The 25,022-nt window shown below is 43.3% G+C and overlaps 1 protein-coding gene across 1 annotated transcript in view; it reads right to left on the reverse strand.

Moving 5' to 3' along the window:
• LOC123363810 (ATP-binding cassette sub-family B member 5-like) overlaps positions 1 to 25,022 on the reverse strand; it is a 67,473-nt gene that overhangs the window by 11,291 nt on the left and 31,160 nt on the right. Inside the window, exons 15-24 of the mRNA XM_045005226.1 lie at positions 24,075 to 24,245; positions 22,184 to 22,345; positions 20,150 to 20,302; positions 19,407 to 19,550; positions 18,085 to 18,192; positions 15,111 to 15,188; positions 7,495 to 7,578; positions 6,221 to 6,424; positions 5,462 to 5,562; positions 4,165 to 4,305 (exon numbers count right to left, since the gene is read on the reverse strand). Coding sequence (XP_044861161.1) covers positions 4,165 to 4,305; positions 5,462 to 5,562; positions 6,221 to 6,424; positions 7,495 to 7,578; positions 15,111 to 15,188; positions 18,085 to 18,192; positions 19,407 to 19,550; positions 20,150 to 20,302; positions 22,184 to 22,345; positions 24,075 to 24,245 — 1,346 coding nt within the window. The remainder of the gene's footprint in view (positions 1 to 4,164; positions 4,306 to 5,461; positions 5,563 to 6,220; positions 6,425 to 7,494; positions 7,579 to 15,110; positions 15,189 to 18,084; positions 18,193 to 19,406; positions 19,551 to 20,149; positions 20,303 to 22,183; positions 22,346 to 24,074; positions 24,246 to 25,022) is intronic.

Genomic DNA, 25,022 nt, shown 5'->3' on the forward strand with positions numbered 1-25,022 from the left:
GTCTACATAGAATGATGAAATCAGGAGTGCATCATGCCCGCTGTGCTCCCATGGGAGTCAGGTAAGAGCAGTTTTAAAAGCGCAGCCTGGCTGTGTAGGTGCCCTGTCATACCAAGTCTATCAAAGCAATGTTCTGAATCAGCATATTGCTCTGATTTCACCACCTGTCCAGCAAACACTGCCCTGTTCTGGGGATATGCTAGCTGGCAACCCTTCTTGACCAGGAGGAATAGGTGCTTTGTAGTGTTGGCACACTTCACTGGGCAAATTTTAGCTGCCAGAAAACCTACACCTCCCAGCTTCCTGAGAGTTAATCTGATCCAATATTGTGAAAGCCCTTGCTGACGGAATATCACCAATTAGCATGCTTTATTGTCAGCTTGTTCCTGCTATTATGACTCTGGTTTCTCATTGTCTACTGCAAAACACAGCAGGCATTGCCAGGAAAATAGCCACTTTTCTAAAGCACAGTGTGGTGTCAGAACGACGATCATTTTCAGCATAAAACCAACTTGCCCCTCTCCTGCAACTGTGTCAGGATGTACCATCCAGAGAGCCCTCAGTTTTCTATATGCTATGGTGCCTACTGAAACCCAGTAGGACAACACATGGCTAGTGCTTGGAACAGGCAGTTAATAAAAGGGGCTGGGTTTTGCTTTAACGTCAATTAATGCCACATATTTTTGAAATATGAGTTCCATAACATGCCAGCTGATATGTCCATGCTCATGCTCATCTACTCCACTGTCCTATCTCCAACAGTGGCCAGAAGCAAAGGCTTTAGAGAAAGGTGCAAACCCAACCCATAAAGGATAATGTTCTCTAAAGTGAACCTCCTCTCTGAAGTTAAGTCCCTCTGGAGTTCCTCACATTCTTTTCCAGTGTGTGTCATTCTTTCGCCATATTATGGTACTTATTAACGCCTAGTATTAAACCTCGTGGCTTTCCACTGGTAAAATTCTTTGCAGGTTAAAACCTGATCATTTATTCTTACTCTTAGTATTCTGTCTCTGAACCAGTTTTTAATTCATGACACAACTTTACCTCTGACCTCCAGGCTACTTCATTTTTTTAACAGCCTTTTGTGAGGGGCATTGTCAAAAAGTTATTGAAAGCCTTCACAGAATATTCACCCTCTTGGACTTTTCAGCATTTCTCAACTGTGTAAAGATCTCACAGGGATAAAAGACATCTCTACCGTTAATGGGATTTTAAAACTTCATGATGCTTCTTCCTTATCACAATTCTCCTTTTCATCATAATCAGGTGTTTCTTTGTCAGTGCAACATTGTGGCAAACAGCCTCTCTTTTCTCTGACAAATTTGAGGACAAGATTTTCACTTGCTGAGCCTCCTGGTGATGGGACTGATTTGAAATGCAACTCTCAATACTATCATGGTAGACAGCTATCTTCTGGAAATACTGGGTCAGTAGAAGCAGCAAAGAGTCCTGTGGCACCTTATAGACTAACAGACGTTTTGCAGCATGAGCTTTCGTGGGTGAATACCCACTTCTTCGGACGCAAGTGGGTCAGTGTCACTAATGACTCCTGCAGTTACTGTAAAGATATGATTACTTTTAATTATCTGAGCAATCCACTTACTAATGTGTTATTGGAGTGTTTATTAAGATTTGTTGATGTACCAACAGATTACAGAACACCTTTGCAGCCTAAAAATGTAACCTGGCTTCATTTAATCAAAATAAATCATAATATTTGTAAAGGAAAGTTTTTCAAGTAGATTAACGGGGGAGATACATTTGGATATATAATAAAATGTTGGGGCAAAACCCAAGCAGATTCCAATGGGATCATAAAATGTCTAGAATTCTGCTTTGACGTGAGTGATACCAATTCAGATAATTCCATTACTAAAGAAAATATCAGCAATTGCCACACAGATGCTGTGGTTTATATGGTGGTTTATACTTATAAGTATTGGAGACAATGTAGTTTCCCAGCATCCACATCAGGCCTTGTGTCTGCCAAGAAATTTTAAATTTATATTTAAAAAGTTCACATGGGGGGGGGGGAGGGGGAGAAGTGGATGATAGATACAGATACTCCATTTTATGTCTGAAAGTCCCTATATTTTTGTCAAATTTATAATGAGTTCTTCAGGCTAGGGAACATTTGGACATCTTTGCTCTAAGGTTACGAGTGCATGCCCTATGCCTCATCACCATTTTGGGTTGGTGGGCCTGAGGAAGGTGGCAAAAGAAGCAAGCTTTCGCTCTCTCAGTTCTTCTTGCAAGTTATGCAAATAACCAGGCTAGCTAGCACCAGCATGTTCCTTAATCAGACGGCATCATTTTCAGATGTAAAGAAAAGCAGCACAAGAGATGTTGGGCCAGATTCTGATTTCAACACACTACCAACTGCAACAGCAGTACTCCTGATTTATACCACTGTCAGCAACAAGAGACCCAGCCCCTATATTCATTAATTTTAATGGTTCAGTAATAGATCTTTGGCTTGCTAGTGAGAGGAGCCCTCTCTTTCCAGGTACCTGTGTGCTGTACTCTGGCCATCGACAGAACTCGCTTCTCTGTCTCTTGAGTGGCCATATTCCTCTACCACAACATCTCTGTCATGAACAGCCATGCTCAATACTTAACCATCTTCATTAATGTAATTTCTCTGTCTGCCTCTCCCCCTTCTGGGTGGCTGTTTTACATTCTTGATCATCTGCCACGCAGCTCTGTCTGACCTCTGTTGCCAATAACTCCCCAAACATTATTAGCATATATGATTAGGCACAGAAAGAATAAATAAGACGTGCTGCCAGACTGTGACACCAGATCTAGGCAGGCTCCAAAGATATGTCATCAACTGAATGACTTTGCTCCAAAAATGGAATATGCCTAAGACTTTTTTCCCAGTAAAAACTATCCCCACATTTTCCTGTCCCATACCACAAAATCTGATGGGGTAACTAGAGAGAAGGAAGATCTGTTCTGCAACACTGAGTGCCTAATGCAGAAATAAATACAGCCATAAACTGAGAAGCTGTTTTCAAGTGGTTTTAATTGTAAAATAATTTCTTTTTAACCATCCCCCCCATTTTAATCTTAAGATCCAAAACCTCACATCCAGGTGCAATATAGTGAAGTCCTTAAGCACATGATTTGGATGCTGTATCAGGGCTCCAATGTGCAGCCTGAATACTGTGCATTGGCACAGGTGGTGGAACTAAGTTGCTGGTGGTGCAGCTGCACCCCCTGGCTTGAAACTGTTCCCATTATATACAGGTTTACCGTTTGGTTCAATGGCTCTTAGCACCCCCATGTACAAATTGTTCCAGCACCCCTGTGCACTGGGTACATATGAACATAAGAATTCCCTTCAGCCTTGATGCTGAAGTTTGATGGGGTCTCTGTGGCCTTTAAAGGCTCCCTCTGTTGATGGCAGGGGGCAAGCTCCAATCATTCCCTGATCCAGGGCTGCTCTGGCCCCAGGTACCCTGGTTCATAGGGAGGTGCTGTGATCTGTGATGTCAGAACGCAGCCCCCAACATTACCCTTCTCACCCCTTGTTATGCAGCTGAGCTCTCCTGGTCCTCTGTACCTGGAACAGGATTTGACCCAGTGGGCTTGTTTATATTCCATAACATCAGAATTTGGATATCCTTTGGGTCAATGACAGAACCTTAATTTAATAGCACATTTTTCCTTCCCCACACAAAACTCTATATATTCGAATAATCAGAAACAGGTAGCAGACAATACTGCAGTGAATGATAACTTCCTAGGACCTCCATCCTGCAGAGGTCCACGTGGACAGATCCCTGTGCACAGTGTCATTGACTTCCATGGCGCTCTCCGCAGGCAAACCCAGTGCCCAAGTTTGTTTATGCAAACAAACATTAGTGGGAAAATTGAAACCAATTTTACATTCTGAATTTACTGAAATTAACCAAGCTTGTCACAAAAACTCTCTAATCCTTGGAGCAGACATTGGTACTAAAGTGCTCCACTAGGGGCTGTCATTGTATTTCAATAACAAATACAGAAAATAAACTCACCTCCTTCTAGTCTGATAATAATTTATCTCTGTGACAGTGTTGTGAGATGAGGAGGGTGGGTGTTGGGGGATTTCCTCAGGGATCTAAGGGGAGGTGTAAAATGGCACACATTGCATATTTGTTCATTTATGAGACTCACGTGAAAACACCCTCTGGGGTCATTCTTCCAACTGTAATTAAGTATGCCCCAAATCGAAAGCTTGCCGCATAGGTGAAATACATAAAAGCCTGGCTGAATGCGTAACAGGAACCATAGATCTGAGCTTTCTTCTGAGCATTCCTGCAACATACAGTATTTACAAAAAACATGAACCAACTGTAAAAATATGAGGGATATTCTGCTTGTTCAGAGAGAAACTGGGCTTATGTATGCTGTGGCTAGTATAGCTTCACTCCCAGGTATGCTACAGAGGCCACCCATAGTAGCCACCCCAAATTTCTCTACAGTTGAAAGCATGCATAGATGTCAAAAATGTCCAAGCTTTGTCTACACTAAAACCACCACACTGCTTCCAGTGGTGGAGACGCAAGAATGAGGGAGACTTATGGGTCCAGTTATGGGTAAATGAAACTGTAAAAAAACCCCAAAAACTATATCGCATACAGCTGTAGCCAAAGGTCTGATCCTGGACACACTTACACATAACTTTGTTTCCATGAATAAAATCATGCAGCATCGAACTAGGGAGGTAAGGGTTTCCTGGGACAGGAGAGAAGAAAGGCCTCCAAGGGTGGTCTGGGCCTGTGTTGACTGATAGGATATCTATCCCCTCCACTACCTCTATGCAATGTCTACAGAATGGAAATTTACCAATACATTCCCACCAGTTCTAACAGCAGTTCAGTTAAGCTGGACCCCTGTCAATGCTAGCCAGGAGTCAGACCAACAGATCAGCAGGACCTGTGCTTAATCCACTACCGCTTGGGTTTTGAGAGAATTCCCTGTAGAACCACATACCAGTCTGAGCCCGAAGTCAGATTTATAAGTGTTTTCAGGATTGGATCCTAGAACTGCAAATTTGTACTGTATATTTAACTACCCCAGTCTTCCCACTCAAGCATCTTTTCAGTGAGTTTAAGAGAAATTATGCTGACACACAAAAATATTGCAATTTGTTTAGAATACATCACTAACAACATTTGATGCCTTAGGGACTATCCAGATTACACTTGAGGTGCAATCTCTTTCATTCTTTCCTCAAGCTGATATCCCCCTTAACAAAACAGCCATATGATGTATTAATATGGCTGTTTGTTTGCCTTTGTTTTGTTCTCTGCAGACTATTAACTTAATGTAATATTTTAAATGGATAAATAAAATAGAAAAAGAACTAAAAGGGACAATTGCAATGGAGGAAAGGGCAATGCACATGGTCTCAACATGACTGATAACCACTGCGATTGCCTGGCTTAATATGACATGAATCATTTCTGACCTGTATGGCTTCTGCAGGTTTTCTTCATACATTTGTTCAAAAGTGTTCTCTCTAGTTAATGAAGCAACTGTTCTAATGTTCTCCACAGCTTCAGTTGCTACCTTTATGTAAATAGGAAAACCAAAAGACAAAATGAGATGGAAAAAAATCACCACTGGTCCTTCTCAACGTAGTCTGGGATTGGTAAACATTTTTTTTTTACAGAGGAATGTACTTACTTGTACTTATGGTGGTAATATACTGAATGCAGCAAAATAAATATCCAGTTTGTTTGTGCAAAGGCTTAATCACAGAAATAAATGCAGATGCTTTTATTTCAATGTTCCCAACTCCAGGTATATACCTAAATGTGCAAAGTTAGGCTGAGATTCACTGGTCTGGCTGAGGGAGTGCTTCAGTTGAGTCCTTGAACGGTAAGTAAGAGTGAACTCTTGTTCATGTGTATATGTGAGTATTGGTTTATTCCTTTTTAGAAAAAAAAATAAGAATAGAGTGCTGCTAGGGTATTAGCATACCCCCCCCAACTATATAAACTAGAACGGTAACTATTATTATGCATTTGTATTGCAATAGCACCTGGGAGTCCTCATCATGGACTGAGACCCTGTTGTGCTAGGCACTGTACAAATTAAAAAAACAGGTGGTGTATTGAAAATGAACCCTTGAGGGGTTCACATCACAGATCAGATTAGAATTAGGAGAGTCTATTCTTTATTTGTTCCATTCAATTAGCTGTGTTATGAAGAAGCTGTATTTTACCTTTCCTGCTCGTTGCAGTTCCTTTTTATCTCGGTTGGCAAATCCAGTCAATGCACTGGTCTCCAGCATCCCAGTCACAGCAAGCACCGGTGCCATCACTAGGATCAGCAGAGTCATCTCCCACCCATATATAAAAGAAATGATGACAGACAATCCCATGCTGGAGATGTTTTGTGCTATTACACCAAGCCTTGAACCTGTTGCCTGTAATTGGGTAATATGTGAAAACTGTCATTTGCTAATGGGTCTTAACTACAATCCTTCTCCCTACCTGATAACAAGCAGATTAAAAAAACCCAAAACAACCCCCGTCCCCTGCACATACCTTTCAGAGAGAGACCTTTCATTCTGGCCTCATCTCCCCTAGCAGAAATGGGCTGTGCCATCCAGTACTGGTGATTGTTTTTAAAATACAGTCTCATCTGTTGTTTGAAACCTCCATTCCCACACTGTGAGAATCTCACAACTATTAGTGGCCAACAAAGAAGCCATAGGGAGTGATTCAGACAGTAACTTACAGTGGACACTGGATGTTAATTTTGCTTAAAGGAATCTTGGCATCCAGTGTTTATTTTTGAAAACGAGTTCTTGAAAAATAGCAGGCTTGGCCTTTTATTGACTGTTTGAAATTTAAAACTGAAACCCAGAATCTCTACTAGCATTTATATAGTGCTTTTAGCTGAAATGCTTTCAGTCACTCTCCCTTTCACCCATCCCTTGTTCCTTCTAGAGACAGGCTAATCTGAAACTCCAGATCTGAACTCTGCTGAACTCCAAGTTTGCCCTGTATCATTACAATGGGATGAACCACAACCCTATATCCCAACACTCATGAACTTTAGGTAACTTCATATCCAAATCCAAACTTGTAGTTCAGACCCTTCTCTATGTACTGCACAACACCTGCTTCACTTACTCCTCCTCCCTCGCTCACAACGCCCTAGCATTCCTTTTGTCCCTTCATTCTAAATCTAATTCTCTCCATTTAAATAGCTGCCCCCTCTCCTCCACCTTTATCAGTAACTCTAACATTCTGGGCCTCCTTGCTTTCTCTCTTCCCAGTCTTGTCCATCTCTCCATAAATCTGCTTTCTTCCTTCCACTAGTATGATCCAGTGCTCATGGTCACCGACCTCCTAACAGCTGAATAGTGTGCTTGTCCCTAGTTTTACAGATAATGTCATCTTGTAAGTACCCTGGAAGAATGATCCATATTTAATGTTAGTGTTATATAGATACAAAAATCTCTCTCTCACACACACGTACAGTACGTACTGTTTGAATTTGTGCTGCCTCTGTGGCTAATCTTGTTGTCAGAGCTCCGGTGTTGTTTTTCTTATCATCAAACCAAGAGATTTCCTATGGAACAAAACAGAAAAATGAAGTTACTTAGTGAGAGCAAGGTCATTTCTCCCCTTCTTGCTTTATTATTAACAAAATCTTCAGTGTCTGAGTATGTCTGTTTGCACATGAAAAACAAAATCAAAACCCACCAAACATCTATTTGTTCAAAAGCGTCCTCTCTATTTAATGTGGATAGTTACCCATGCAAATCACATTAACCAATTTGTGCATGCAATTACTTGATTTATGCATGCAAATATCCATTTGCAGCCAGATAATAACTTATTGTAGACTGATGTAGCTCCCTTTACTTCAAGTCAAGCAATGCCGATTTATACCTGTTAAGAATATGGTCTATGATTTTTTGTGCATTCAAAATTTATATTCTTGCAAATATCAGACATAGTTATAAAGACCCTTTAAAATGTTGGTCCTGTGTGTTCTTAGCAAGGCAACAGCTGAACTCTGAAGATAGCCTAGATTTTGTATTTTCTTGAAGTCCTATGCTCTAAGCCTCCTCTCTTCTTGCAGACTCTGGGGCCTCCCCTATAAATCTTCTTATGCCCAGCATCCTGCAGTCTGAAAGTAAAGGAGGTCAGCAATTAGCCTGTACAGAATGGATGTCATGCTAGTTTAGGGGCCTTGGGTGGCCCTATATATCAGATTGACTTTTAGTTACTGATCAACTAAAGATCAGTTATGGGCTACAAAAGGAAACCAGCTGACCTGTCAGCATTGGTATAGTCTCCGATTTCAAGGCTGGGGTTGAGATAAGTTAATTGCTGAACTTGATTTGTATATATACAGAGTGAAGTGAAGTAGGCATAAAAGAGAGTTAGTTATTCAAATATTTCTTTAACCTAAACTTCACTATAGCTGCACGGACACTATTTTGATGCAGATGATAGATTTAGCTGGAGTACTTTCATTCTGTCACCATGGCCCCTTCCACACTTGTACTAGGACACTGTTTGCTAACATGGATTTAAAAGGCTTCAGGTCAGGCTAAAATGGTTTTAATATGAGTTTAGATTAAGTGTTTTTTAAACCAAAAATTAAAAGCATTGCAGAAACCATGTTTCAGCGCTCAAAAGCCAAGAATTTCCACTTGCCGGCCATTAGAAAATATGAGCCTCACCCTGAAGCCCATTGTGTCTTCCCACTGACTTCAGTGGGCTGAGAAGCAGGCCTTTGCATGGAAGGTTTAGGCCCTGTCTACAATGGCAAGTTTCTGCAGAGTAAAGCAGCTTTCTGCGATGTAACTCCCAAGGTGTACACACTGCCAATCCACTTAGTGCACAGAAACTGCACAGTTGCAGCACTGTAAAAAACCCACCCCAACGAGAGGTGTAAAGCTTTCTGCGCCAGAGCTACAGCATTGCGGTACCAGTGTAGACACTGTGGTCGATTATAGCACTGCGATTGGCCCCTGGGAGGTGTCCCACAATGCCTGTTCTCACCTCTCTGGTCATCAATTTGAGCTCTACTGCCCTGCCCTCAGGTTACCAACCGTCATCCCCACCCCGTAAATTACTTTGGAATTTTGAAAGTCCCCTTCCTGTTTGCTTGGTGATGCGTGCAGTGGTCTCAGCGTATCTTTCCAGGTGGCCATGCCTGCTCCACGCACCAGGCAATCCCCTGCTTGGAGCAATGCCAAGCTGCTGGACCTCATCAGCATTTGGGGAAAGGAGGCTGTCCTGTCCCAGCTGTGCTCCAGCCGTACGAATTATGATACCTATGGACAGATTTCACAATGAATGACAGAAAGGGGCCATGACCGGGCCACATTGCCGTGCAGGGTCAAAGTGAAGGAGCTGTGGAACGTCTACCACAAGGCTGGGGAGGCAAACCACTGCTCCGGTGCTGTGCCCACGAGCTGCTGGTTCTACAAAGAGCTGGACGTGCTACTCGGTGGCAACCCCACGTCCACTGTGAAGACCACTGTGGATCCTTCGGTGCCTCGTATGCCAGTTGAGAGTGGACCGAGCCAGAAGGAGGAAATCTTGGACAAGGATGTGGAGGGGGAGGGGAACCCAGAGGCAGAGGATGACTCAGAGGTCAGAGATGCATGCAGCCAGGAGCTCTTTTCTACCCCGGAGGAGGCTAGCCAGTCACAGCTGTTGGAGCTTGGCGAAGTGCAAACAGGAGAGGAGGCCCCTGGTAAGTGGACTTGATTTTGGGACTCACTGAAGCAAGTTGTTGGGGGCAGGAGGGTTGCAGAAAGAAGGCTTGTCTCCCACCGCATGCCTAGTCTGAGTAGCGGAATAGGCTGTTGATTGACTTCCTCATGTCACAGGAACCTTATTCAGAGATCTCCAGGAAATTTTCGTGGAGATACTGGGCAATCTGCTGCCACAGGTTCTTTGGCAGAGCTGCTTTGTTTTTTGCCCCATTAACGGGGAGTGCTTTTTTCTAGGTGGGCCTTGAGTGGGCCTGACTGTTATAAAAAGGCAGTCAGCTGCGAACCAGCTGAGCGGCAAACAGCGGAGAGGCTAACAGGGAGTTTGACTGGGGAGAGTGCATTGAGGCTTGCATCTTGCAGGCTTCTCTGAGTAGTTACTGCAACAGCTGAGGAAGCCATTAGAAGGAAGGTAATATGGATGGTGAGCGGTCAGCTGTTGTGACCTGCACAGGATGTGCCATGTTCGTCTTTCTTCCACAGGACAGAAGCAACTTTGTCTGTACAAAGTGAAAGCTGGTCTCCATATTGGAAGAGAAGGTTCAAGGTCTGGAGAAACAAGAATCGACCCTGCGTTGCGTAAGAGAAAATGAAGATTTCCTGGACAGATGTCAGGATATGCTTCTATGGGCACAACGTCCTGAAGAATCAGAGCAGGCTGCACAGTGGGGACAGAAGGATGGTGAAGAAAATTGGCAGCATGTGACCTCCAGAAGAACAAAGAGGAGCCTCCATGTACCAGCAATGCAGATACAGGTGAGCAACTGTTTTCATGTTCTCTCCACAGGTACTAATGCAGAGAGTGGACTAGATGATACATCTGAGGTAAGGGAGCAGAAGGAGACTCCACCAATTGGAAGGCATGAGATGCACTGTTCTAGGGATGGGGGTTCCACGACCACGTCTCCCAAGAGGAGGTGGGTGGTGGTGGTCAGGGACTCCCTCCTCAGGGGGACTGAGTCATCTATCTGCCGCCCCGACCGGGAAAACTGAGAGGTCTTCTGCTTGCCAGGAGCTAGGATTCACGGTGTGATGGAGAGACTGACGAGACTCATCAAGCCCTCGGATCACTATCCCTTCCTACTTCTCCATGTGGGCACCAATGATACTGCCAAGAATGACCTTGAGCAGATCACTGCAGACTACGTGGTGCTGGGAAAAAGGATAAAGGAGTGCTGTTCTCATCCATCCTCACTGTGGAAGGAAAAGGCCTGGGTAGAGACCGTAGCATCATGGAAGTCAATGAATGGCTATGCAGGTGGTGTTGGAGAGAAGGCTTTGGAATCTTTGACCATGGAATGGTGTTCCAAGAAGGAGGAGTGCTAGGCAGAGACGGGCTCCACCTAACGAAGAGAGGGAAGAGCATCTTCGCAAGCAGGCTGGTTAACCTAGTGAGGAGGGCTTTAAACTAGGTTTACCGGGGGAAGGAGACCAAAGCCCTGAGGTAAGAGGGGAAGTGGGATACTGGGATGAAGCACAAGCACGAGAGCACAAGAGGGGAGGACTCCTGCCTCATACTGAGAAAGCTGGACGATCAGCAAGTTATCTTAAGTACCTATACACAAATGCAAGAAGCCTGGGAAACAACCTGGGAGAACTGGAAGTCCTGGCACAGTCAAGGAATTATGATGTGATTGGAATAACAGAGACTTGGTGGGATAACTCACATGACTGGAGTACTGTCATGGATGGATATAAACTGTTCAGGAAGGACAGGCAGGGCAGAAAAGGTGGGGGAGTTGCACTGTATGTGAAAGAGCAGTATGACTACTCAGAGCTCCGGTATAAAACTGCAGAAAAACCTGAGAGTCTCTGGATTAAGTTTAGAAGTGTGAACAACAAGGGTGATGTCGTGGTGGGAGTCTGCTATAGACCATCAGACCAGGGGGATGAGGTGGACAAGGCTTTCTTCCGGCAACTAACAGAAGTTACTAGATCGGAGGCCCTGGTTCTCATGGGAGACTTCAATCACCCTGATATCTGCTGGGAGAGCAATACAGCGGAGCACAAACAATCCAGGAAGTTTTTGGAAAGTGTAGGGGACAATTTCCTGGTGAAAGTGCTCGAGGAACCAACTAGGGGCAGAGCTCTTCTTGACCTGCTGCTCACAAACAGGGAAGAATTAGTAGGGGAAGCAAAAGTGGATGGGATCCTGGGAGGCGGTGACCATGAGATGGTCGAGTTCAGGATCCTGACACAAGGAAGAAAGGAGAGCAGCAGAATACGGACCCTGGACTTCAGAAAAGCAGACTTTGACTCCCTCAGGGAACTGATGGGCAGGATCCCCTGGGTGAATAACATAGACTCAGCCAATAATCATAGAATATCAGGGCTGGAAGGGACCTCAGGAGGTCATCTAGTCCACCCCCCTGCTTACAGCAGGACCAATCCCCAGGCAGATTTTTTACCCCAGTTCCCTAAATGAGGGGTAAGGATTCCAGGAGAGCTGGCTGTATTTTAAAGAATCCTTATTGAGTTTGCAGGAACAAACCATCCAGATGTGTAGAAAGAATAGTAAATATGGCAGGCGACCAGCTTGGCTTAACAGTGAAATCCTTGCTGATCTTAAACACGAAAAAGAAGCTTTCAAGAAGTGGAAGCTTGGACAGATGACCAGGGAGCAGTGGCGGATTAACAAATTTGGTGCCCCTAGGCTCTCAAAAAATTGCCGCCCCGCTCGTCCCCCACGCCAGCTCACCTCTGCTCCCTCGTGGTAAGCCTGGGAGGGAAGGGGGAGAAGGGGAGTTGCAGCATGCTTGGGGAATGGCAGCGGTGGTGCGGAGGTGAGCTGGGGCAGGGAGCAGTTCCCAGCCCCCCCCGGGTTACTCCCTGCGCCTGTGGGCCCCAGCTCACCTCTGATCTACCTTCTCCAAGTGCACCGCTACTCGCTTCTCCCTCCCTCCCAGCGCTTTCGCGCGGCAAGCCTGGGAGGGAGGTGGATGGAGGGAAGCACAGCGCGCCTCGGGGAGGAGGCGGGCCAGGGATTTGAGGAAGGGGTGGAGTTGGGGAGGGGTCACGAGCAAATTTGCCACCCCTGCAAATTTGCTGCCCTAGGCCTAGGCCTTGTTGGCCTAGGCGATAATACGCCGCTGCCAGAGAGGAGTATAAATATTGCTCAGGCATGCAGGAGTGAAATCAGGAAGGCCAAATCACACTTGGAGTTGCAGCTAGCAAGAGATGTTAAGAGTAACAAGAAGGGTTTCTTCAGGTATGTTAGCAACAAGAAGAAAGTCAAGGAAAGTGTGGGTCCCTTACTGAATGAGGGAGGCAACCTAGTGACAGAGGATGTGGAAAAAGCTAATGTACTCAATGCTTTTTTTGCCTCTGTCTTCACAAACAAGGTCAGTTCCCAGACTTCTGCACTGGGCAGCACAGTGTGGGGAGGAGGTGAACAGCCCTCTGTGGAGAAATAAGTGGTTTGTGACTATTTAGAAAGACTGGATGAGCACAAGTCCATGGGGCCGGATGCACTGCATCTGAGGGTGCTAAAGGAGTTGGCGAATGTGATTGCAGAGCCATTGGCCATTATCTTTGAAAACTCATGGGACAAAAAAAGCTCGAGGGTTTAACTCTTGGATCTGTGTCTGCACTCCTCTGTTCTTTCCTCTCATGTTGGCACCATTATTTTAGCCCTGACCTTTCATGTCAGCTATCGCAATTCCCATATCTTCCAGCTTTTTAAGAAGCACATTTGTCATACTAGCTCCTGTAGTATCATCGATGTCAATAATTATAGAAAATGCTCTCTGACAGTCGCCATTGCAGGGACATTTTCACTAGGTTCTGTTGTTGTTACAAAAAACACCATTAAAGTCATTTGTTCCATATGGCTGATGTCAGGTGTGCAATCCAGAATAACAGAGTAATATCTTGCTGACTTCAGATTTGCCACAATCTTCTGTTTGATTTTTGTTGCCAGGGCGTTTTCTTCTTTACTCATGACTGTTGTTCTGTGCCAGCTATAGTGGCTCTCAACACTCAGTTGAAGGGGACAAATAAGCAGGCTGGTAGCAGGGCCTGAGTGAGGGAAGATATCAGTGTCTTAAGGGCCTAACTGGCTCCTACTACTTCAGTTCATTGCCTGTTCTCCTCAAGTGGGTTCAGGAAAGCACCAGGAAACAAGAAGCTCCCTGAGAAGCTGGTGTCAATCAGCTCCTGGGGGTGCTAGAGAGGTACATGAGAGGCTCCTCCTCCTCTATCTCCCTGCAGCTCCTGCTGCTTTCTGTTATTCCCTCTCACCTTTTCTCCTGCCTGCCTCTTATGTCTCTTGTGTCCTCGTTCCTCCAGCACAGCACTCCCCCATCTCTGTGCATCTAGAGCAGAGAGATACATATGCACCAGCAACAGACACAATTTTCTACACTCTGAGTCCTATTGGTGCCACCCCCCCTTGCCTCCCCCACACACAGTCTGGCACCTGAGGCGGCCGCCTCAGTTCACCTCATGGTAAGGCCAGCCCTGGGTATTCTTCTCAGCTGAGGTGAAGTTCTTTTTCTTCGTGGTTTTCAACATACTTCTCCTTGAATGCACTAACTTAGGCCAGCATCAAGTACTCAGCATGTTACGTCAGTGCTATTGTCAGGAAGATTAAAATTCATACCAGGGGACTTCTGATTGCTCAATGCCACTGGCCAAAGAAGATAAGCATGTGCTTGACATAAATAAAAATGATGTTTAGGACGATGGGCATCTGACAGCTACCAAAGAAAACCAGGTTCAGCAGGTAAAAGCAGGAATATAATTTGGTCACTCAAAAAAGCCATCTGGTTTAAAATTAACCTGGTTTAAAACGAAGTAGGTGGTAACCTCAGGGCGCATGCACATGCGCATGCACAAACACACGCACCCCTGCCCCCACACACCTGATTAACAACTGCAATTAAACGTGGTTGCCACTCAACTCTGTTCTTACATGGTATAGCGCAGACTGCATGGATGGGACAGAATCACATTATAATGGGATTCAAAACCATATCCCAGTTGTTAGAACAAGCTTGAACTTCAACCAAATTTAATTACTGATTTTGGTGTGGTTGTTTTCAGCCTGTAAATGAGGTCTTAGCTTGGTAGCATGTAGCATACTTTCATGAGGTTCTAACACGATTTCCAGTCAAACAAATCTTTATTCAGAGTGGTCAAGGAAATTTGCAATAATAGTAGTTAATCATGGTTAGAATTAGTACAGTTCTTCTCCTACTTTGGCTAGAGTAAGTATACATATAATTAATACCTAAATCTTCATGTGAAAGGTGGTGCAGTAAAATTGCGCTGTGTATGAGGAAAGAGGGTGAATTAATCCCTTTGCAATTTATTATAGGAAAGGCAAGTGAGAAAATGGTGTATTTATAAGAAAAATTTTAACACTAACCTGCCGCAGCATGGCTTTAAATGCCATATGCCTTAATCTCATTGTTAGGATTTCTCCTGACCTCCCATAGAGAAATCCCTGTAAGAAAAAACAAACAAACAAACAAAACAAAATAAAAAACCAGAAGTGCCTCATATCTTTGATTTTTAGTACTTGTAATTTAACTGGCAGTCTGATGCTATTTATACATCGAGTGCAGTCATTTATTACAAGCATAGCACAAAATGGTGAGATGTGAATATAAAATTAAAAAAAACAACCAGAGCTGAACAATACAGCTGCAGAACCAGACAGACATTCCTCCATCCCATCATGCCATGATCACTCAGCTGCCAACTTTAAATCCATAGCTGATTAAAGCAGTTACTAGAATGCAAACTGCTGTTCTGACCAATTGTTTTATTGATTAACACTGGTCTACAATTTTTGAGAAGTCGTCTGCTTCAGAGATAAAAATGTGGTATTTATTATGTATTTTGATGTGCTGAATTCAAATATGACAATTAAAACAACTGATTGGCTACTGTTTCTAAGATATTTAAGTTTTTACATTTTATGTCTATGTATATTGTGTAGATAGTAGAGTTTTAATCATAAATTGTAAACCTAGGTTTTTTCATGTGTTTATGGTTGTTTACATGATAATATTTCACCTGTCCTGTTTATGTAACACTTTAAAAATCAGCAAAAGGGTTATCTAACTAAAATTTATTATGAAACAAAAGGCAAAAAACTATTATGTACATAGTTTAGTCCTATTCAGTGTCTACTCGGCGCTTCTTGGCTTGTCTCTTGTATTCATTAAATGGAGCATCTCTTGTCACTGTCCAGCAATAGTCTGCAAGCATTGATGGGCTTCATTTGCCCTGATAGCGTTTCTCCATTGTTGCAATGTCCTGGTGAAATCGCTAGCCCTGCTCGTCGCTCACTGCTCCACAGTTCGGTGGGAAAAAAATCTAGATGAGAGTGCAAAAAATGTATCTTTAGTGACATGTTGCAACCAAGGCTTTTGTATGCCTTGAGGAGGTTTTCCACCAACAACCTGTAGTTGTCTGCCTTGTTGTTTCTGAGAAAATTTATTGCCACTAACTGGAAGGCTTTCCATGCCGTCTTTTCCTTGCCACGCAGTGCATGGTCAAATGCATCATCTCAAAGAAGTTCACGAATCTGAGGACCAACAAAGACACCTTCCTTTATCTTAGCTTCACTTAACCTTGGAAATTTTCCACGGAGGTACTTGAAAGCTGCTTGTGTTTTGTCAATGGCCTTGACAAAGTTCTTCATCAGACCCAGCTTGATGTGTAAGGGTGGTAACAAAATCTTCCTTGATTCAACAAGTGGTGGATGCTGAACACTTTTCCTCCCAGGCTCCAATGACTGTCGGAGTGGCCAGTCTTTCTTGATGTGGTGGGAATCTCTTGCACGACTATCCCATTCGCAGAGAAAACAGCAGTACTTTGTGTATCCAGTCTGCAGACCAAGCAAGAGAGCAACAACCTTCAAATCGCCACAAAGCTGCCACTGATGTTGGTCATAGTTTATGCACCTCAAAAGTTGTTTCATGTTGTCATAGGTTTCCTTCATATGGACTGCATGACCAACTGGAATTGATGGCAAAACATTGCCATTATGCAGTAAAACAGCTTTAAGACTCGTCTTCGATGAATCAATGAACACTCTCCACTCATCTGGATCGTGAACAATGTTGAGGGCTGCCATCACACCATCGATGCTGTTGCAGGCTACAAGATCACCTTCCATGAAGAAGAATGGGACAAGATCCTTTTGACGGTCACGGAACATGGAAACCCTAACATCACCTGCCAGGAGATTCCACTGCTGTAGTCTGGAGCCCAACAGCTCTGCCTTACGCTTGGGTAGTTCCAAATCCCTGACAAGGTCATTCAGTTCACCTTGTGTTATGAGGTGTGTTTCAGAGGAGGAGGATGGGAGAAAATGTGGGTCCTGTGACATTGATGGTTCAGGACCAGAAGTTTCATCCTCTTCCTCTTCCTCGTCTGACTCAAGTGAGAATGATTCTGGTGCATCAGGAACCGGCAGTCCTTCTCCGTGGGGTACTGGGCGTATGGCTGATGGAATGTTTGGATAATGCACAGTCCACTTTTTCTTCTTTGACACACCTTTCCCAACTGGAGGCACCATGCAGAAGTAACAATTGCTGGTATGATCTGTTGGCTCTCTCCAAATCATTGGCACTGCAAAAGGCATAGATTTCCTTTTCCTGTTCAACCACTGGCGAAGATTTGTTGCACAAGTGTTGCAGCATATGTGTGGGGCCCACCTCTTGTCCTGATCTCCAATTTTGCAGCCAAAATAAAGGTGATAGGCTTTCTTAACCATAGTGGTTATACTGTGCTTTTGTGATGCAAAAGTCACTTCACCACAAACATAGCAGAAGTTATCTGCACTGTTCACACAAGTACGAGGCATCTCTGCTCACTTTGGCTAAACAGAAATGTGTCCCTTTGCAAAATCAAACACTGACAAATAAGAGAGCACGACACTGTATGATTTCTAGAGATGATATAGGGCAATTTGTTCAGCAGAGTGATGTAAGCTTCGTTATGATTGCATCATCCATGTCTTCTAGGAATAACATGATGCAATTCATATAATGTATGACGCAATACCAGCTTCAGATTGCATCATTCATTATTTTACCTAAAAAGCAAGTACTGTCCAAACCCGTCATAGATTTATTCATAGATTCAGTCAAAGATGTATTTTAGACATTTCTGGTTTAAATTGAGATCCCTTCCCTTTATAACTCACTTATCCTCCACTATTCCCAAGTCAAGGGTCGTATATACTGACCCAATAGCATATCTTGAAAACTAGAGCCAATCAACAATTTTAAGCATCATTTTCGTTCTCAGTGACCCAGAATTAGTAAAGTTGGACTACATTTATTTCAAAAGCATTTTGGCTGTAGAGCAGTGTTATGAGAGTTTACCTGCAAAAACCAAGTGATAAAGCAAACACCACCTATAACAGCAAATGTGATGGAGAAAATGTTAGCTTCATGCTGGATCCTCTCCCGATCATCTTTTATTGAAAAGATCTGCAAAAATAGAAGGAAAAACATCCAAATATTTTGTGAGCCAGCCTATTAATAGATGCTGTATAACACTATATAGACTAGAATGGAGTTTCTTACATACTTGGGGAAGAAGAGAGGAGAACATTTATATGAATGACTATTTCAAGGTTAAAGTTAATGAGGACTAAGGGTTAAATTTTCAAAAGCCTCACATGGACTTTTCTGCCTCACACTCACTCCCCTCCTGATAGTCATGGCGCTGTACCTCTGCTGCCTGGCTACAGAGAATTACCTTTGTTCAGACCTTTACCCACTGGTGTCAGAGACTGCAGTAATGATTGTGCCCATTCCCTGGCTTTGGAACGCTGACACAGAACTGAAGTCAAAATGAGAAGGAATGAAAAAAGCAATCTTGTTAGTAACTGGTTGGTCAGTAACTTCCTAATAGAAGTTGGTCCTCTGATGCCATCGGGAAACCTTTTTTCTTAATGATATTCCAATAGGCATAATCTTTCAGGAACAGGAGCACTACAAGAGGCCCTACTTCACTCTATTCAGCGCAGAAAGAACCTCCCCCATCTGCATTAGAGAGAGGAAAAGAAGGTGTGAGCCAGCAATTAGCCCTGGCTGAGATGATTTAGTTGGGGTTGGTCCTGCTTTGAGCAGGGGATTGGACTAGATGACCTCCTGAGGTCTCTTCCAACCCTAATATTCTATGATTAAACTACAGGAATGGGAACTTCTTGGTTCTACAACATGCTCCAACAATCATATCCTCTGTGGCTTTGGACAACTCACATCTCTCTGCCTCAGTTTGTGTAAAATGGGGATAATACTTCCTTCCTTCACAGATAAGTTGTGAGGACTCATTCATTAATGTTCATAAAATGCTTTGTGAATGGGAAAAAAGTGCAATATAAATACTAAGGATTAATATACTACAGAGAAACTATGTTAGCCAGAACCATTTTCAAATGGAAAGATGCAAACATGGTATTCCTATGTTCTGAATTGTTTTACAAACCATGTTTATAATCTGCTTATGTTGGGCGCTCAGTGACCCAAGAAACAGTGGTGAAACTATGCTAGCATATTTTTGTAAAGAACTATGTATAAAAATGATTCTAACTACCGTGGTTTCACAGAAGTGTACATAGGGCCAACGGTACCAATCAGGTCAAATTAACCAGCATCCTTCTACAATTACATTACGGAAAGGTCAGTACTGCACTTACTGTTATAATTTTAGCAAATATGATGGAAAAGATAGGGTGACATGCTCCACTAATAACAGCAGCTAGTGTCCCCAGTGCAATGAAAGGCCACTCGGACTTGTTTAATCTAAAAAGCTTGAGGAAAGAAACTTTGGGAAGGTGTTCCTGGAAAAGAAAAACACATTAAAATCAGATCTTTTATTTTTGTCAAATAAAATTCAATTTTACATTTTTTAGAGAGCTGAGCTGCATTATGGTGCCTACAGGAAGAGTTGAGTTTAAGAACCCTGGACTAGTAGAGAACAAGGCAGGTAAATGGAAGACTGCAGGTGACAGGACTGGCCAAAATCCATTCTGAAAACACTCTGGAATACTCTTTACATCAAACTTTACATGGATAATTATGCTTTGTACTTACATTCAGTAGCACTTTACACTCAAGGATCTCAAAGAAGCTCTACAAAGGAGGTTATGTATTACCCATATTTTATAGATGAGGAAATGACACACTGAGAAGTGAAGTGACTAGCTGAAAGTTGCACATTGAATCAGTGATACAATTTTCGGAAGAGGACACAGTCCTCTTGACTCCCACTGAAATAATTTTTGATATACACCACCTTTCAGAAATGTTCTGATCTCTCTGGCAGAATTGTGCAGGTTTACCACTGAACTGCTGAATCTTTTTAGGATGAAAACATAAACCAAACAACCAAAACCAAACCAAACAAAAAAATCTCGACTAAGCTACAGTAAACCATTACCTCTTCGGGTGCAGCTTCTTCTTCAGCCTCTTTTTGTGGAACATGTTTTATGCTTGCTCTTTTGGAAATCAACCCGTTGATGGGGAACACTTCTTCGTGATCTTTTAAGGTAATAGTTTCTGTTGATTCTTCATGGTCTTCTGTTTTAATAGACTTTAACACAACATAAATTCAGTCACAAATACATCCAAAAGGTCAGTGTAGTTGCATTAGGTAGACTTAGGGTGACCAGATGTCCCGATTTTATAGGGACAGTCCCGATTCTGCAGGCTTTTTCCTATATAGGCACCTATTACCCTCCACTCCCGTCTCGATTTTTTACACTTGCTATCTGGTCACCCTAGGTAGACTCCACTTCCATCTGCAGTGTCATGTAGGTTCTCTGAGTCCCTGACTGCTATTTTGGATTTAGTCCTCTGACTAAATTTGCTACTCATACTCTTATTTGGCAGAAACATAAGAGCATTTCTCCTAGTTATTGGATTCTCACTCCTCACGTCCTGAAATTCAGCTACAGGCATCTTCTGTATTCTCTGCATGTTTACACAAAAAGCTAACATTTTGTGCCACGCATTAAGGAAGCCATGCTCACTTTCTTCCAAAGAGCCTAATCCTGTGCAGTTATTCCTCTGAGCTTCCATTGACTTCCATGAGAAATGAGGTTGCTCTGCCTCTTTCAGAAGGGGGCCCAAAAGGTTGTAAGCAAACAATACATTCAAAAATACTTTGACATATTGTTTTAATTCTGTTTTTTAAATGGTTTGCAAAACTCATGATAAAACATGTTTGTTCTCCGATTTTAGGCTGAAATCCTGGCCCCATTGAAGTCAGTGGCAAAACTCGTATCAACTTTGATAGAGGGAAGATTTCGTTCCTAGTATTTTGAAACAATTTCTTCTGAATTTCCTTCTAGTTTATCTTCCCACACCCCCAGAGTATGAAAGTGGGTTGATTCTGAATTGCACAGATGAAAGAATCCATGACAGTACAACAGTTCTAAAGTATAGCCTATAAGAAAGTTTCCTACTAATATGTTTTAAAACACTATTTCCAGGGTCAGAGCTGGCCATACTCATCTTGAAACTGTGTTTTAAAACCAAACAATTTTCAAAGTATATTCAAGAGTTTTCTAAAATATGGCTTAAAAACAGCCTAGTTTTATCTATTGGCCATTCTTACACCGTGTTGTTAACAGGAGTGGTTTTAAAACCATGGTAACATAAATGGTATGAAAAAAACTGCTTTAAAATTGTTCCACTGTCACCGCCTTAGTGCCAGTTCAGGCCTTGTCTCCATTAAACAAAACTACTAGCATGTCTCTCACAGCTGGGCTAGCAATGGTGACAGAACCAGGTAGATCAGCCTCTATTCTAACCCTGGATAGAGAACATGGTAGTAAAAATGCCTGTGCTCTGCCTACAGTACACTAGCACCATTTCTACCATTGAAGTTGCCCTGGGTGCTAGAGCAACAGCGGAGAAAAAGGCTGAAAATGGTGTATATACACACCTGCACTACAACTGTAATTGTACAAGCACCTGGTTGTCTAACCGTTAGGGGGCATCTGGATTCTGACAGATTCTGTGCATAGTGTGGATCCAACATCAAAATTAGGAAATAGAATTAGACTAGACTGTTATCTTTTCTTTGGAACCACCTTTGTGCTGTGAAAGCTTCCATCCACCCCTTTAGTTGGGATTCCACACACAGCGGTTGCCAAAGGAGCTATGCTACAAGGAAGCTGGAGGGTGGGGAAGGGGGCCTGATTTCAGCACATCCTGGGGTATCTGTGGGTTTGGGGATGGATGTGGGGACAAGCAAACCCCAGTGACATGTACGAACAGAACAATCTTGGTTTTTTGCAGGAGGCGGTGATTTGGCTTTTAGTTACCATCGTGCCTCTCACTTCTTGGCAGAGTAAAGAACTTAATGCACGTACTAGTGTATGCGTAACCTGCTTATTGTCAATAAATGAAGTTGATATGTCACAAACAAGGACTTTCACAGCAAAACTTTGGTATCTTTGTAAGGTACCTGTGCTGTTGCAAGTGAATAATATAACCCCCTTTTCTCCATCAGCTCTGAATGTGTTCCTACTTCAGCCACAGCACCATCCGCTATGGCCACTATTACATTTGCAGTCCGAATGGTGGAAAGCCGATGAGCTATTACAAGAGTGGTTCGACCTTTGCTGGCCTGTAAACAAACAACCAAATTGTCATTTGTGTCCCCTGTGGCTTGGAGATTTAGTGCAATTTACTCTAATTGGTCATATTGAGACTGTAGTTCCTCCAATCGATTTCACTTGCTAAACATCCTGACAATCCGTGAGTTTTTCCACAGCTGACAACTAAAACCTTTCATATCCTGGTCCTGTCTCTGCTGAGCTACAGGAGACCTGCTTCCCGGCATCCACACTCAGCAAACTCAGAAAGCTTCTTTTGCTTCGCCTGATTTTCTTGACTCTCTCTCTTTTTAATTATTCTATCCAAAATTAAGAACGCTAAACTCTGAGCTGCTTTAGGTTATGCCACGTGGAACAGTCTCATAGGGACTGATTCCTTGCAGAGGCTCAGATGGAGCAACATGTGCTCTGGCCCTGCCCCAAAATGCCGCTGTATAGGTGTCCAGGTAGCATGAAGTTGCCTACGCTAGCCTCACACCTCCCAGGAGTTTTCCTGAACAGTGGGAGCTCTCAACTGTCTTCTTGAGGCTTCTCTAAGTGCCTTCTTTGCTGCCAGAGTGGCATAAAGACACCCAGGATACATCTACTCTGCAATATCTCACCTGAGGCTGGCCCAGGTCAACTGACTCAGACTCATGGGGCTCAGTCTGTGGGTCTTTAAAATTGCAGGGTAGACATTCAGGTTGGAACCCAGGCTCTGGGACCCCATGACGGGGGAGGATCCCAGAGTTCAGGATCCAGCCCAAGCCCAAATGTCTACCCTCAGTTTTACAGCGTGAGCCCCACAAGCAAAGTCTGCAGACACAGGCCCACTCACAGGTGTTTAATTGCTGTGTAGACATACCCTAAAAGATACCTGGTTCACATTCATGTAGTCCCATTTGAAACAGGACTATATTAACATGAACTAGGTACCTTTTAAAGGGCAGTTAGAGCACAACACTGTACCACGCTTCACAAATCACACCCCTTTGGTGCACTTTGCCAGTGCCATGTAGACAAATCGTTCATCAGTGCTGAGGATCTGTTTTTTGGAGGGAGTAGCCATGGGTGACATGAAGTGGAATAATAATCAACGCACACTTCTTCGGCAGTGCACATCTCTATGAAAAGCATTAACAAGAAGGTATCAAGATTTACACCTTCAAAAGATTAACATTACTGTAGCACTTCTTAATACCCCATTTGGCATTTTTGTTAGCATTGGTCTGATGATCTGAAAGTACAGAAATATCTATTGTACCAATTCAGATGTTTGTGTATTTAAAATTAATTTTCAAGAAATGGGCAAGATGATAATTCTAAAAGCTCTAACTGTGACAAATTATTTGCCAAAGGGCAAATGTTGCCCTCAATGATTTGCACCCTATTTACAATCTGGTGGTAGCCAATGGGTTTACATGTGCATCAGGGCAACTTTTGGGCCCCATAACCACATAACAATACATTCATTATATCTTAGTGATTTAGATCCCAGTCTTGTAATGAGGCTCACCCATACAGAGCCTCACTGCTGGATTGGGCCATGGTGAGAGTTACCACGTGGTTACTGTTGTTCCCAGTGGGGCTACAGCATTGTTACAGCTGAAGAATGGGCAGCATTTGGCAGTAATTGAGTAAATCATCCCTGTCATTGCAGTACAATAATAATCTGGTTCATCTCTTCCTTGCTTTGAAAAAATATATGTATTTGATTGAAGAAGATGGAACTAGAGGTTGTGTCAGTAACCCAGCATTTACCTTTTCCAGTGCGGCTTGGACTACTGACTCACTTTCTGTATCCAGGGCAGATGTGGCCTCATCTAACAAGAGAATTTTAGGGTTGCGAACCAAAGCTCGAGCTATGGCTATTCTCTGCTTCTGGCCACCACTCATCTGTGCTCCTCTTTCTCCTACAAGGGTACTGAATTTCTGAGAAAATAGCAGAGACACCATCAGTTTTGAAGTATAGACAATTAACCACTAAATAGAGCTTGATCCACAGTCCACTGAAGTCAATGGAAAGACACGCCACCCCCCAACCTTGATTTCAATGGACTTTGGATCAGGCCCACAGTGAGAGCAAGATAATTATGTATTACGGGAGCACCCCAGTGAAATGAAAGCTAAGGTTATAGATTGTCTGATCCCCAGAGTGCAGGACACAAATCCCATTTGAAATGAAATCTACACAAAGTCACTTTCACTAGCAAAAACGTTCCCACAAGTAGGTGGTCATGGCATTTTTTCAGATGAGGTACTAAGGACCAGAGGGGCAGCCCAAGGCAATAGAGGGAGTTTCTGCTCGATCTGGTACTGGAACACAGGTTTCTGTTGTGAAAGACCCAAATCTTATCCACTCAGCCACAGCACCCCTCAAAAAAATACACGTTAGATCTGCTGCCCTGATTCAGCCAGGTATTGAAGCACCTGCATAACTTGAAGCACTAGGGTGACCAGCTAGCAAGTGTAAAAAAATTGGGATGGGGTGGGAGGTAATAGGTGCCTATGTAAAAAAAAGCCCCCAAAATTGGGACTGTCCCTATAAAATCGGGACAGCTGGTCACCCTATGAAGCACGTAAGTAGTTCTATTGACAGGGAGGATACTCACGTGCCTGACGTCATGCACATGCTCAAGTGCCTTGTTGAATTGGGGCCTTTGTGCCATAAGCATTACCCTGATCACCACCTTATATGTCTAAAAATAC

This window comes from Mauremys mutica, chromosome 2, assembly GCF_020497125.1.
Source record: "Mauremys mutica isolate MM-2020 ecotype Southern chromosome 2, ASM2049712v1, whole genome shotgun sequence".
Classification (NCBI taxonomy): domain Eukaryota; kingdom Metazoa; phylum Chordata; order Testudines; family Geoemydidae; genus Mauremys; species Mauremys mutica.